Here is a 15876-nt window from a genome sequence, read left to right as displayed (position 1 = left end):
TATCATTTTTTTAAGTTTAGATATTAACTACTTGTATATTATCACAATGGCCTTTGGAGCCAACAATGACCTGCTGACCACCGAAAAAAAAAAACGCAAATTTAAACTTAATGGCTATGTCACAAGATCCTCAGGGCTTGCAAAGATCTTCCTACAGGAAACAGTAGGCTACCGGGAAAAGAAGAGGCAGACAGAGAAAGCGATGGGAAGACAACAGGAAAGAATGGTCATGCCTGTCATTGAAAGAGATTCTATCCAAGGCATAAGACATAGAGGAATGGAGAAAGACGGTCGACAGTTCTTGTGTGGTACCCCAACAGTTTATCAGACAAAGGAAAATATGAAGGTGGTGTTGTATATTAATCCCGTTTAGTTATGTCCGATTACATTGCTGCTATGTCGAATGTTTTCTGTATTATATAAGAAGAAGAAGATGAGCCATTCGTAATATTTTAAAACTAATTTACACCTGTTTAGATTTCTTCCACGACAAATCGTTCATTGACGATTGGGTGACCCGACAAATGGTTCACCCATAGAGCTATGTGGTTCACCTGATAAATGATCTATATCCTCCTCTTATAGAATACAGAGAAGATAATTACGCCCTACGCATTTCATTGTCATGCATGTTAATCAGTGACTTGATCTCTTCAAAGTCATTGGTTTTCCTGGCTGATTCAGGCAACACACTCCATTCTCTAATGTTTTTCTATTTGTAAATTATGGTTCAGTATTTTATGCATTATTCATTATTGCTACTTTACTTTTTATTCTTCTATCTAAAATCTAAATTGTTCCGTTTATATTCAGCACAACGAGTACACATTTATAATAGTAAAGGGAAGTTACTTTAAAATATTTTGCCGTCCATAACAACTCTATTATTTACAGTTTAATTTGATGTGCTAATTTCTCACATTATTCTACATTAAATGATTAATAGACTTAATCTTTCTCATTAATTTTACCAAATTAGCTTATCTTTTATGCGATCTAGATCTATCTGCATTAAATAGAGTTCCCATGGCTAAAGATAAGAAAAACTCTTCTACAATTAGGCGCAAAAAGGGTAAACAAGTTGCAGTAGCTCTGCAAAAATTACGAGGTGAAACTTCAAATCGAACACACTACTTGGGAAGTGATGATCAGATTGCAGCTACTGATATGGAAGAGAAATGTTATCTCTTTGATGAAAGGGTTATTATTATTTATATTTTTCATTTGGTTGGACTATTGTTGAAAATATCAGTACTGCCTAGTAGTAGTAACTATGCCTATGATTATAATAATTATATGATATATTATATATCATATGTGTATGCAGCAGTATGCTGGACTATGCTGGTATCTTAAAATACTATCTATCTAATCTAGATCTAGAAGTGCTAGATCTAGAATTACTAGCTAGATCTACATAGATGTAGATCTAATAGTAGTAGAGTATCTGATCTAATTAACAGAAATTACTTCAAAAGAGAAGATAATTACATCCTACATGTCTCTTGCAGTCTTGCTGGTCTTGTTTCCCATCTCTTATCTGCCCTCTCAGCTTCATCTAGTAAACTGCATTGCCATATCATATGTTCTCTGTTTGGTTTACCTTTGCCTCTGCATCTTTTGCCCTGGGTTTCCAGTTTGAGGCCTGTCTAGGTCTGTTCTAAGGGCTAAGGATGTGACCAATCCGCCTTTTTAATGTAAGTTCTGTTTAGCTCTGTTGTTGACATCTTTTCTTAGTCCATATCCCCTTTGCACCTCTTAAGAGCTGCTATATTTCCCACAGTTTGTCATGTCACTGTATTTTAAAGATATTTATCTTTGTCTCCTGGGGCTGAAAATGCTGATGCGAAGTATTTATTTAGGATGTTAGCTTTAGTTTCATTATCATTATGTGTTAAGTTATTGTCATGAATTTGCTTATTTGGATTGTCACCCCTTAGTGTTTGTTACACTTGTTAACCTGTGTACTGACCGTATTTCGTAGTCCGTGTTGTGAACTCTACTATTTGTGTAGTTGTTTGTCATTCAGTGAAATAAAGCTTTGAATGTAACATGGTATTGTTATTATTAAGTACAACAGTTATTTTCTCTTTTTAATGTTGCTACTCCTGTTGTTTGCATTTTCTTTTTTCTATCTCTTGTGAGACCACATCTTTTTTTTTCAATTTTAAATTATTTCTTGTTTTTTTTTTTTATTGTGGCACTATTCTGGGAACTATTGGTTGGGCCTTTCCAAATTATATAAATGTGCTTTATCAGTGATTTTTTAACTTTGAGGGTAGAGTGGACATTCTTGTATTCTTAATTTCAACACATGAATGAATCAGCAATAAATAACAGTAGGTCTAGGTTCTCAAGAGGTTACCAAGTATGAATTTTTACAAAAGCAATTCGCCTCAATTTTTTTTTTTTCTATTTTATTGAAGGTATTGGGAGCATCTGTTCTCAGACGACTGATGTTGGATAATCACTGTCTTTTCTTGACTTTGCTAGCAGTGAGATTTGCTAATGCTTTGCTTTTGCAAACTCAGTATGTTCCAGATGAGTACTGGCAATCTCTAGAAGTGGCCCATAAGATGGTATTTGGGTAAGATATAATCTTTTCAAATATTGATTGTAACATAATGGTATTTACTTATTATTTTTACATTTTCACAAGATATTGTTTTATATGATTAGCTAGAATAAACACCTCAATATTTACTTTAATAAAAAATATATTGTTTAGGTACGGCTATTTGACATGGGAGTGGAGAGAAGGACTTCGTGGCTACAGTTACCCTCTTTTGTTTGCATTCTTTTTTAAAGTCTTAAGCATCTTTGGATTGGATTCTAGAATGATGCTGGTAAATTATTTTAATTTTATTCAAACTTTACTCCACCAAAGTTTTTAGAGACTCTGTCACATAGCTATTTTAAGAATTATTGTATGTGTATTATTGTTATTTCTCAATACATCAGCATCAGACTTTATGTCTTTATGTTACGCACTGGTGTCTATATTGGGATAACTTTAGAGATTAAATGTCTAATCCTTAAAAGTCAATCCAAAGAATGAAAATGTAAGTTTAATTATTGAACCAAGAAGAAATCAAGTAACAATTACAATGTATAACCTGAAATAACTTTAATCTGTTACAACATTAGTACTATCAACTGAGAAAATTTTTTTTACAAATGCTCCTTCTTCCCTAGTACCATTAACCTGCACCCATTAAACCACTGTTACATAAAATCTGAATGAAGTGGTCGTCTCCTTTCCATTAGGACTAAAACTGAAAGATTTAAAAACTCCTTTATCCCACTTTCGGTCAGAGTGTTATAAAATCAGCCGTCATCGAGAAGTACAAAGAAGTCAAATTCATAAAGCGCTGGTTGTGAATGTTTATGTGTTTTGTATGTGAGTTTTGTTCGAATTTTTAATCAATATTGTTTTTGTACAGTAGTTTCGTTGAGCTTGTCAATTGTAGTCAAACTGAATTTCCATCAGATTGGATCAATAAAAATTATCTTATCTTATCTTATTAGAGCATGGAATGAGTTGCCTTAATCAGCCAGGAAAGCCAATGACTTAGCAGATTGTTCTATTGATACAGACTTTTTTATAAGCCACTGCTCCTTTCAACTCATTCATAGTACTTTCCTTCATGTTTGCCAGTCAAACTTGATATGGACCATCCAATCTTTGTCTAAACCAGTAGTCTTGGATATGTTTTTTTTCTTTTGAGCTCTGCTAGAAATTCTGATCTCTTGACCAAAAGCACGGTCCTGTGTGTCAGACTTTGATTTTCTTACCATTAATGGTTGTCATAAAGAATCTATGCACTGCTTATTGTGTTATTTATTTATATTATTGTTTTGTTCAGGTAAAAATTCCAAGACTTATTCAAGGTGTAATAGCTGCCTATGGTGACTTGCAGCTTTATAAATTATCAGCCAAATTAGGAGGACGATCTACTGCTCAATGGACACTTATTTGTCAAGTAAATTCATATTACATTTTTTTTTTCTTTATTTGTATGTTTTTTGTGAAACTATTAATGTTAGAATATACACAGTTGTTTTTTTTTTCTTTCTTAATCTGTATTACAACTTATAGTCACTAATTTTAAGTTATGTTTTGTCTGCAAACAGTTACTGTCTTGGTTTACAATATATTGCTGTACAAGGACATTGAGCAACTCAACAGAGACATCCTTGGTCATTGCTGCCTTGAGCTACTTTCCATTGCCAGACTACCCATCGTAAGATATTTGAAAATATGTTAGATGTAATGTATGAGCTTTATAAAGTTTTATTAATTAAAAATTAAAATTGAACACTAATTAATTAGCTAAACATTGTCATTCAAAATAATTCTTTGCAAATGTTCTGACAAATTTTAATGACATGTTTGTACATTCTAAAGCCTCACTGTTATTTAATCTAGTAAAAAACATATTTCCCAGAAAACCAGGTGATCTTCATAAGTTTCTGTTACTTGCTGCATTATCTGTCATTGTTCGTCCAACAGCAGCTCTAATTTGGATGCTTCTGTGTTCTTGGCACCTGCAACGACTGCACGGCTCCCCCATGTTTGCGAGAGTCCTGGGTATATATATTTCTGTGGGGTAAGTGATTGCATTAGGATTCACTAAAGTGTTTTTTTTTAGTCTGTTAAAAAAAATGAAATAAAGATTATTACATCTAAGCCCCCAACTCCTGCAGGACAGCATGGTTTGAACTTAAGACGGTCCACATCCATCATGACGACAATCCATATATCACACAATCTTGCAGCCTTCCATTATATTGCAATTGCATCTCTGATCCAGCCTTATTTATTTTTAGCATGGATGATATAAACTCTCTCTTTCTTGCTTTTTCATCCTCTCAAAATATATGTTTAATGTTTAGAAACTATAAATTAGTACATATCTACATCTCCAAGCTATTATAGCACAGTGCAGGACAGGCCACTGTCCTTTTGGCTCATATTTCTCGCGGCTATGGCCAAATTTTGATTCACGGTGCCCCCGCTGCGGGGAAGAAGAGGAAACCGTGCCTCATATTCTGTTTGACTGCCCCAGACTTGCTGATCTCTGTCTCGACAGGTCTGGAAAACCCAAAATTCTCGACCTGTATTGCGACATTTATGCACTATGCAAGACAGCAGGGTTTCTGTCCAGGGCTTTTGCAAGAGAGGATTTGAGCCTCTCAAGCCCTCACTTTAATGGAGTTTGATGATGATGAATACATATCTTTAAAAATCTCTATTTCTGTTTACGAGAGATTCATTAGCATACTCTGTCAAGAGTTTTTTTTTAATTATTTTTTTTAGTAAAGAAAGTGAACAAATGTGTTGTTATTACCATACATATCTGGATACCAGTGATGTAATCCTAACAATTGATATAGCTGTTATTGTGCTAGTCAAAATTGTAGGCTGAATTATTGATTGTTAGCAAGGAGGAGAGACAGAGAATTAGGTGAGGAACAAGTAAATACTATGCACTGACTAAAGGATGATAAAGTTTTTTTTATATATCTTAAATACCTGGATCCTTCATCCTACCCTGCAATCCTTTCCATTTAATTGATTTTGCCTATGCCTGATAATAGCTCCTTGTAGCCTGGGACATTTTCCTATCAATTCCTTTATTGCACAGATCAGATCTAACTATGATTCATAGTTCCTCAGTGTGGGGGATAATGAAGAAACTGATTCTTATGTTCTTTATACCTATGTCTACATGTTCTTGTTCACCAAGTCTGGGAAACCACATTTTTATATGGTCGCAAACAGCCAAGTTCAGCCAAGTTTTCATTAAATCTTTTAAAAATAGGATCAGAACCTCTCAAACCCAATTAAACATTTTAATGAAATATGATGTGTTTCAAATAGAATTTCCTTCAATCCAAAATGTTAAATCACATTGATATTTTGAAACACTGATATTTTTATTTGTTGTATTTACATTTCAGTGTCTCTACATTTGCTGCTTCTTGTGTGATTGACCGTATTTGGTATGAGCGGTGGACTTGTGTTCAACTTAACTTCTTGCTATTTAATGTCATCAAAGGTGGTGCTAACATATATGGTGTGCATCCATGGCACTGGTACATTTCACAAGGATTTCCTGTCATTCTTGGAACATTCATTTTCCCCTTTGTCATCGGAGCTTATCAAAGCAAGAATAAAACTTTACTTTGGATCATTGTGTGGATTCTTGCTACTCACAGGCTGGTGGCTATTTATCTTTCTTTTATAAGTTTGATAAGTAATTTACAAAAAAAGATGTTTTTATGTGTTTAAATATAAATTTGGCTGCTAAAAATTTTCACCAATATTGAAATATTTTAGTTTTATTCTTTTTATTTGTAAATATAGTTTTAAAAAATAATTTTAAAACATTTTTTTCCTCAGTTTTTTGCCTCACAAGGAGTTTCGTTTTGTTCTGCCTGCGTTACCGTTAGCCATGCACTACTGTGGTGTTTACTTTCAAATGTTGTGTGCTCCACCATCTTTGAAAAAAATTAAACATTCCATGAATGAAGTGAAATTTATACTACCAGAAAGTAGCGTAGGTACTATTCCGAATGAAAATTTGAATGAAACAGAATTAGAACATGATAATGGATCTCAAAGTTCTGACACCAATGGGTCAGCTCAAACTTTTGTTAAGTCAGATGAGATGAGACAATCTGATGAGAAGGAAAAGACTTCTCACACAAAAGTAAATCCAAATTCAAAACTGATCACTGAAGAAGACAAAGAAGATTTGAAAGATGATAAAAGTTGTGACAAAAGTGATTTGCTATTAGAAAAGAAAGACTTGAAAGTGACTGGCTCAATAAAGTCTGTCCCAATTATCAAGTCAACTAAAGTCAGCTCTGCTGAAGAACATAAGTTACAGGTGAGCTCTAATTTTGCCTGAAAGTTATAGTTCAGACCTGCTTACGAGATGAAGGATAAAGTTGCAAACATGTTTTTTTTCTAACCTGAATGATTATTTTCTATTTTAAGTGAACTGAAAGTAGATTTTTTATTTTATTAAGACTTGTAAAAGTTAAACCCTAATTGGAAACAAATAAGTGCATATATATATATATATATATTGTATGTTGATTCTTTAATTTTTTAGGATGTCATGTGTCAATGATCAATGAAAAAAAGGTGTATTATGGGTTAAAAAAAACAAACTACAAATTTAACATAGTTGAATTGAATTGATAAATTGAATAAAACTAAACACTTTCAATTTTAACAGAACAACAGCACAACTGTTGACAATTTTAAATAGTTTAGATTCTCATATTGTTCTTGAGCTAGATTAGACATCTTTATTTCAGTTTTTTTTTTCAAGCATTAATCTTACCTTCACAGGAAGCACAACGTGATAGGTTGCACACACAAAATCTGTCCAAAGCCAAGATCCTGATTTTCGTTTTGGCCTTGACCAATCTTCTCCCTGCTCTGTATTTCTGCCTCCTTCATCAGAGAGCTACTGTGATGGTGACCAAATATCTACAGGAGACTAGCTTGACCACACTGGACATGAATGTGTTGTTTCTGATGCCATGTCACTCCACACCGTACTACAGGTAATTAACAGATGAGCTTCACATTGTCTGCTCCAAATGATCGCAAGGTCTGAAAGACTACCTTGAATTTTTTTTGAGGGTAGACAAAGTTTATTTTGTGTTTCAATAACTTTAAACTATGTTCCTTTTAGTCAGGTCTTCCTGCCAATGTTAAAATGCTCATTCACTGCACTTTTGTTACAACATATATTGTGTTTATAAAAGACATCATAAATAGGGCCACAGAAACTACGTTTGTTATCCTTGAGGTTTTTAATTGTTCTATGCTATGCATGCCAAGGATAAACTAATGATGTGGTTTCATTTATTTTGGTAAATAGAAAAGGCTTTGAATAAGATTTAATTAGTTGTGATATTTATAGTGATGAAGGAACAGTAAAACTCTTAAATCAGGAAAAATAAATATTCATTAATTTCAGCTGCGATCATGAATATGTATATGTTTCAAATGTTTGATTTGATGAGGGCTTATTTTTTATTTTTCAGCTACATTCACCAAAACATTACTATGAGATTTCTAACATGCGAACCCAATTTATTGGGAATCGCCAATTACACTGAAGAAAGTGATTTATTTTATCAGGATCCTAAAGGATGGTTAAAGAAGGAATACTCAAACTCGCGCAGGAAATGGCCAACACACATCGTCTACTTTGATGTCCTGCACTGGGACATTAACAGCGTCCTCATACAGGGTGGATACAAGCTGTGTCAGGAGTTTTTCCACACTCATCTGCCAGAAGGGAGAGTTGGTGGAAGTGTTTACGTCAGCTGTAGGTAGTTGATAATGAGCTTGAATAAATGCATTTCTAATATGTTGTGTCCATTAGTTTAGTTTTCAAGCACATTCCCTTCATTGTAAATGTAAGGCATCAAATGTGTGAAATATGCATTTCATGAAATATGATACCACTGCCCACTGTTGAGTAGCATAATTAATGAAACATTGGTTGTAGAATAAATATAGAGTTAAAAAAAAAAGTTATGAAAAATTAAACTATGAACTTTCAGTTCAATATTTTAGATTTTACCAATGTTAGAGAGTAGTTAACTATTTGGAAATATTCTTGAAAGGAAAGATAAGTTTTGAAGTAGTCTTGATAATTAGCAAACCAAACAAACTTCCCACAAGTGATGAGACACTCATCACTGTCTGGCCATGGATGGCTGTCTGGTCGTGTGATGTGCGCTGTGGTCTGTCCTCCTGATGGTCCAGGGTTTAAGCCCTGTCTTCTGTCATCCTCAGCCATCCTGCAGATGTTTAGGCTAGGATGTAATTATCTTACATTCTGAAGGAACATCCTAGACATGTAAAAAAAATAGGAAAAAATCAAAATTCCTACATCTTAAAGATTGTGAACACATTTCTCATTTGATTGAAAGGTTAAATTGTGAAATAGCAAATATTTATTGTTGACTACGTTATTTCATGTCACTTGTTAAAAAAATGACGAACAAATTTTAACGAACAGATGGATTAGATTGTAAATAAAATTGAATCTAAACCATTTTTTTTTCTAAATGATGTTCTTACGTGCTTATGTTTGTGAATTACATTCTCATTATCCTATCTCTCAGGTGACATCAAAGAAAGTTTGTTTTTTCTGTTGTACTGTTTTAGTTGAATTAACAAATTATTGCAGTTGAACATATACTTACAACTAAAATGTTTTGTTGTTAAAAAATAGAAAACTTGCAATTAGCCAAAAATTATGTTGTTTTTTTTATTGTAGTGTTATTACCAAAAATGTTGTCCATAATTATCATTCTAATTAAAACTAGTAGCTAAAGTATTTGCATATAATTCAAACTAGGAGTTAGAAATGTTTATAACTTGTCTCCAAAACTTTTCAACTTAACTTTTACTAGAAAATTAGCATAACCTGACTTCTCTGGATTTTTTTATTATATAATTTAATTAGATATCCTGGGATTAGGAAAATCAAATTAAAAAAAAAAAAGTGGGAGCCAGTATAATAGAGAAATAGCATCTGAGTTTTAAACATTAAACATTATGTCTTTAAAATTCTTGCTGGCAATGGAAATGTTACTTTTTTAAATACATTTCAGAGTTTATTCTTCTTACAGCTTTGTTACAGTTCTACAAAAGCATTCTCAAAATAATTACTTTAAAATAGATTTGCTTTAACCTTGATGCAGATGAATTTATGTTATGACATATATCTGATTTTCCAATTTGTTAATGAATTAGTAGTCTTAATATATTTAGACCATTTTGATACATAAGAATAAGGTTACCGTTTTTAACTAAAAAATATTTATATTTTATGTCCTACGTATGATGAACATATTTGACATATTTCATAAATACTAAGTAACCAGTATAAGAGTCTTTAGAGAATACAAGTGAACTCTTTTGTTGAATCCTTTTTGCTAACAACCCATGGAAATACTCAGTCTAATTCAGAAAAGTACAACCAAGTAAGATAACAATTCTTTTTTTTTAAGTTTCTCCTAACTAATATCATCAAGTAAATACAAACTGTCTCTTCTCTTATGGTACAAATTAAATTTTACAGTAAAGTAATTGCTTTGATGACCTATTATATTTAGTCTTAACAAGATCATGAATATGCAAGTATCTTGTACTATAATTTGTATCTAAAATAAAATGTGCATATTACAATCAAAATAGAGCTCATTGATTCTTATCTTTGTTGGAGCTTATCACTGACTCTTATCTTTGTTTTATTTAATAAAAAATATTCAATTTGCTGTTTATAATATTTGTGATATCACTTGTGAGCATAAAATAAATTTAAAAGTGAACCTTGTTGCCAAATCATGAAACTATTTATAAATAAGAAGTTTAGAATGGCAGCACGAAATACATGGAATACAATGTTTTAAATGAAGGCATTTCACCATATTTAATTAACCAGTATTCTTTCAGTAAAACCTTTGACTGTTAGTGTTGTAACTATATACATAAAATTTAAAAAAAAATTAAAATATATATATATAAAGGCTTTGCTTATTTATTTATAAAATATGTATTTATCTTTCAGGGAAGTAAATAAGCAAAGCCTTTTTTTTATTTCAAGACCTAGATACAATTTAGGTGTTATACAAAGCATTCATGAATCTGACCTCTATTTTTTCTCAGTGTCTTTTCTTTTAACCATTTTAAATTAATTTTTTCTTAGTACTTTCACATTCCTTTGTTAATGTATTCATGCATTTTTTACTTCTACCATTTTGTTAGATTTTTGTGTTGCATTTGTTAATTTGATGTTCATAGATTGGAATGATTTTCCTTGATGTTTTTTTTTAGAAATGTTTTGCACACATTAACATTGTTTTTGAAATCTGAACAAATTTATGAAGTATTGAAACTTTATTTTGAAGAAATTACTTTGGAATAACTAAATATCATTATCAGTAGCAGTTATAAGTTATGCATTCAAAACAGTGTGTAGGCCCAGTGTTTTTTAAAAATGAAACAAAAAAAACTTCAGTATAAAAGTTGGATTTAGATCAAATGTTCTTGACATGAAACTTTAAAATGTAAAAAAAAATCTACAGCATATTGTCCAGAGTCATAGTTGTATTTGGAGAGCAGTGTTTTATCTCCACAATCATATGACATACATGGATTCAGAGGTGCCTATAAATTTATTCCAACTCACTATTTGGATACACCTAAGAACCCAGTGCTAAATATAATTAATGCTTTTAAACTCAGTGCAATCAAAGAAGTACTTCAAAATGTAAATTACTTGTACAATGACAACTTGACTGACACTGAAATAAAACACAGTGAAGAGACAGGCCAAGAATAAGCAAAATGACCAATGACTAACAATTAACAACCAATGACAGTGAACATGACACCAATAATAAGGCCAGTCGATGTACCACTGGTCAGGTGCTATCATGTCCTGTCAAGCATGACATATACACTCACATGTGACAACAAGTACAGATTTGTTTTAAAAATAACTTCACTGGGAGATTTCCAACTTTACATTGTAACCTCTTCTGATGTATTCATTGTTTCTATTACTGTAAAGATGTAACAATAGATTAAATATGAGCTGCTGAAAAAATAGTTTTCTCTGGGTGACTTAATTTTAGTTCACCCAACACATTGGCTTTTGATTGGCTTTCGATGAAAAGTTCTATGATATTTTCAAGAACATTAAGTAATGATATACATCTAAATATTATGAAATCTAACAGATAATTGAAGCAGTTCTGTGCATGTCTCTAAGTTTTCAAAAAAAAAAAAAAGGTTCTGGTGTCAGATAAGAAATGTATGAAAATACTTTTATTCAAAATTCCAAAAGAATGTTTGAGGATGAAATAATTGATTCAAATTGATAGTTAACATCCGCTGCAGAAAACTGGCAAGTATGCCTCAGTAAAACTGCTGACTTGTGCAATAGAACTGAAAGTGCAATAGTTTGAAATGAACTAGTCAGTTGGAGACTGAAGAGAATGTTTGTAGTCATAAAAACACTTTTGTAAATGTAAAAAATCTGAACGCATAAATGTGTTTGTGATAAGGTATTGTAATAGTTATTTGTTGAATATAACTCCTGAATTTCTTTTATTCTGAAATGTGTCTTCAGAATATTTTCAAGCACCTTTAGAATATCAGACTGTGTATGTGCAGTCTGTGTAGACAGTGGATGTGTCTAGATGTGTTTATGTCTTAAAAATACAAAGTGTTTGGATTGTTAAGTCACACCTGTAGCTTGATCAAATTGTATGCACATTGAAATGTCCGCACAAAGTGGATGATGACAAATAATTTATTGTTCAGAAGAATGCCTTTGTTAAACTTATCAAAAGTTTTCATTTCTTGCTCTGTAATGCTAAGATCAACTTGCTGCATTATTGAACACAAGCTCAAGTAGGATGCTCACAAAACATGACATTATGGCCTGCAAATGTAGCTTATTGTTTTACTTAACTTTAAAAAACAAAATGAATATTTTCCAAAGCTAATTTTTTTCGGGTCAAATATTTTGTTTTAATTTATACTATTTATATACAACATCTACTTCACCTGTATGAATTTTTTAGAATAGCCTATAATATATAATAACATGTTATTTTCTGTGTATGTAAATTTTGTGAACCATTAAAATAAATAAATTTTTGTTTTTTATATAGATCTGTTGTTTTTCCATACACATGCGTCAAAGCATAATTGTAATTGTAAGTATTGGCTTATCCTGAAGAACATTTTGTTTCCTACTGTATATTTTACCCACCATTCAACATTTATCCAAAAATAAAACTGACACAATCAATGATCCACAATGTAGAGATACTTTCAGTAAACGATTTCAGAGTGGAGACACAGGAATTATTGCTGAGGTTTTATAATTTATTGTGTGTGTGTTTTTGTGCATCCTTGTTTTGTAGTTGACAACTTGTCTTTGCGATGGTAAAATGGATGGTAACTAATTATTTTGTTTGATATTGAGCAAGGGAAACAAATCTATATTATTGACAGATATAGTTGTATTTGCACTTTTGCAGAGTTCTTTCCCTTAGATTAGCTTTGTTACTTTGTTTTTTTTAATGATTTTTTTTTATATTTGCTTTTTATGTGAGTAGATTTCAATACTCTTACTTGTCATATAGAAGAATGAATATCCAAATAAAGGGGGGATAATTTGCTAGTATATCCACTTAGCAGTAGAAAATATTTGGAAGAATACTAAACATGGTTCTCGACTAAAAATACACAGTAAAAAAGCCACAAAAAAATATTACCCAAATCAATATATTAAAAAACTGGATAGACTAAAAGTACACATTGATTACACTTGATTGAGGTTTCATTAAGATAGATTGACACAGTGTAGCATAAGCCTGTATAAAAAAAGAAATTAACATATCGCTTTTCAGCAGCACATTAATGAATAAATTCATTTTTTTTTTCTTTTAAATTCTTTTTGATCGATGGTAAGAATATGTGATTGGCTGGTGACTTCATGTAAAGGCAATAGTCAAAGACGATTTTAACAAAGTATTGATAGGAAAAAAATCACCATTCCTAATTTACTTGGATAAAATGAAATCATTGTAATGGTGTACACATGATTATTTATATACACGCACTTGAATTTTTAATGGGAACTCCGGTTAATTGGACCATCCGCTTATTCAGACCAAATTCAAGAGTATGAAGACAATCTTTTAAATACCCGTAGCTTTATGTTATTCGCTTATTTGGACCATAATTCCGATTAATCGGACCAAAGGATGTGAGAGAACATAAGAAAAGAAGCAACACTTCGGAAATGTGGATATTCTTCTGGTCGAATTTTCGAAAAAATAATTTACCCATCTTCTTCTCTTCCTCGTTCTCGTTTTTATGTTGGAGCGTTCGGATGGCTAGACCAACGTATCCATCGATAGCGAGCTTTAATGCTACGAGAAAAAAAAAGATCACGACGCCGCTGTTGTTGTTCTGATTGCAGAGGAATACAAGACAGCTATTGGAAGGACAGTGATGGTGATGTTTTAAATCAGTTGGTGCAAGTAACAACGCAGAATGCATTCAATGCATTAAAACTTTGCGCCGCCATTTCGTGTTGGAAGGAAACGAAGGCAATTCCATTGCTGCATTAGATGTTTGTGCAGATTTGGTTGATGTACAAAAGATACCATCATGTCTTAGCCTGGTCGTGCGGTTTGCGCGCTGGACTGTCGTTCGGATTTATCGACGGTCGATGGTTCAAACCCTGCCCGCTCCCATCCCCGATCGTTCTGCGGGAGGTTTGGACTAGGAAGTAAACTATCTTCAACTCTGAAGGAACATCCGAAACATGTCAAACATTTTACAACAAAGAACAATGCTGCGTCATTTCGAAAAAAACAACAATTTTACACAGAAAAAGTTTCGCGAGCAAAAGTAGTTCTTGTTTCTACGTCTATTTAGTACACTAAAGGTTTAAATCAATATTGAATGTTAGATTTTATTATCTTATATAAGACAGACGTTACTTCAAAAAAGAAGATGATTACGTCCTACGCGTCATGCATTCAGTCATGCATATTAACCAATGACTTAAATTCTGCCAATAAGTTATATCCCGTCCCATCTTGTAACAGGGCATGATCGTGTCACCGGACCAGCCGGCTATAAGGACCCTCTGGACCCCCCCCCCTCTCTTTCTGAAGAGCCACAAAATTATGAAATGGCAGGAGCCATTATTTGCAAAAAGACCAGAAACAAGTGGCACACGGGCAGGAAACGGTGTAGCAAAGGGAGGGAAGTGTGGAAGACTAAATAGATCGGAGGAATGGTGGCAGCTAGATAGAAAAGAACTAGAATAGGTCATTGTTTGGTGGGTGCCTACCTCACAAGAAGAAAGGAAAACGTTGCATCTTGTCGACACTGCCATCTGGACCTGGAAATAGCTGGAAACTAAAGAGCATGTCCTATTCGAATGTTTGAATGCTCGCTACTACAAAACAGCAAGGGAGGTAATATGCTTGAACATGTGAGTGAAGAAGCTGGTTCGCATGAAGAGCTCTTTTTGTACGGTGACAGGGATAATCGAGACCACCGAACGAGAGCATGCCACTCGGACATCCAGCCTTTCAAATGAAAAAAAAAAGTTCCAAGGCCGGGAATCGAACCCGGGCCGCCTGGGTGAAAGCCAGAAATCCTAACCACTAGACCACATGGGAGGATGATCCAATATTGATAAGTGAGATCGTAGTTTGACAATAGCACCTGACTACTCTCTTCACGTACTATATAGCGTCTATCATTTGTCGGGTAGCGTTGAAAATATAGTGGAAGCATACTGTTAGAAACAGTATGTATGGAAATGTACTGATTATGAGAAATTGCAGCTTATAAATTTACATCGCCAATTGGCAACACGATGGATGGGAATTTAGTCGATAATGAAGACATTGCAGAAGCAAGTGTGGACTAAATACTTATATAAATGACTGCTCTTTATTAGTCCTTAAATTATAATAATTAAACAAATAATCTGATGATTTAGGCCTACATTCATTATGGAATTATGGACATCAATTTCCCAAAATCTGATCATCATGATTTATACCGGGATCTTAAACATTAGCAATACAATAATAGGTATTTTCATCTCTAATAACCCACTAGAATTTGGTTAATCTATTCCCGTTTATGAAAAATATATTTTTTTAAATGTTAATATTTTATTTTATTGACCCATATAGGCTATTAATAAAGGAGCTGGTACTATGGTCGACGAAAGGTCCCAGACCTATGACCTGAATGAAGATATATCGTACTTCGAATATAGCTCA

At 32.8% G+C, this 15876-nt stretch overlaps 1 protein-coding gene and 1 non-coding gene across 2 annotated transcripts; one reads left to right on the top strand and one right to left on the bottom strand.

Annotated features, from left to right (window-relative positions):
- Nucleotides 1–910: 910 nt before the first annotated feature.
- On the top strand, nt 911–10719 carry LOC106058576 (GPI mannosyltransferase 3-like). Its single transcript, XM_013216038.2, has 10 exons — nt 911–1200; nt 2427–2587; nt 2729–2846; nt 3867–3983; nt 4135–4244; nt 4449–4610; nt 5965–6222; nt 6407–6896; nt 7367–7584; nt 8071–10719. Exons 1-10 carry the CDS (start codon nt 1027–1029, stop codon nt 8363–8365), a joined length of 2103 nt encoding a protein of 700 aa, XP_013071492.2. The 5' UTR covers nt 911–1026; the 3' UTR covers nt 8366–10719.
- Nucleotides 10720–15189: 4470 nt separating this feature from the next.
- On the bottom strand, nt 15190–15261 carry Trnae-uuc (transfer RNA glutamic acid (anticodon UUC)). Its single transcript has one exon. It is a non-coding gene; the product is annotated as a tRNA-Glu (tRNA).
- Between the last annotated feature and the right edge of the window lie 615 nt (nt 15262–15876).

This window comes from Biomphalaria glabrata, chromosome 5, assembly GCF_947242115.1.
Source record: "Biomphalaria glabrata chromosome 5, xgBioGlab47.1, whole genome shotgun sequence".
Lineage (NCBI taxonomy): Eukaryota > Metazoa > Mollusca > Gastropoda > Planorbidae > Biomphalaria > Biomphalaria glabrata.
This window is presented reverse-complemented; position numbering and strand designations above follow the sequence as displayed.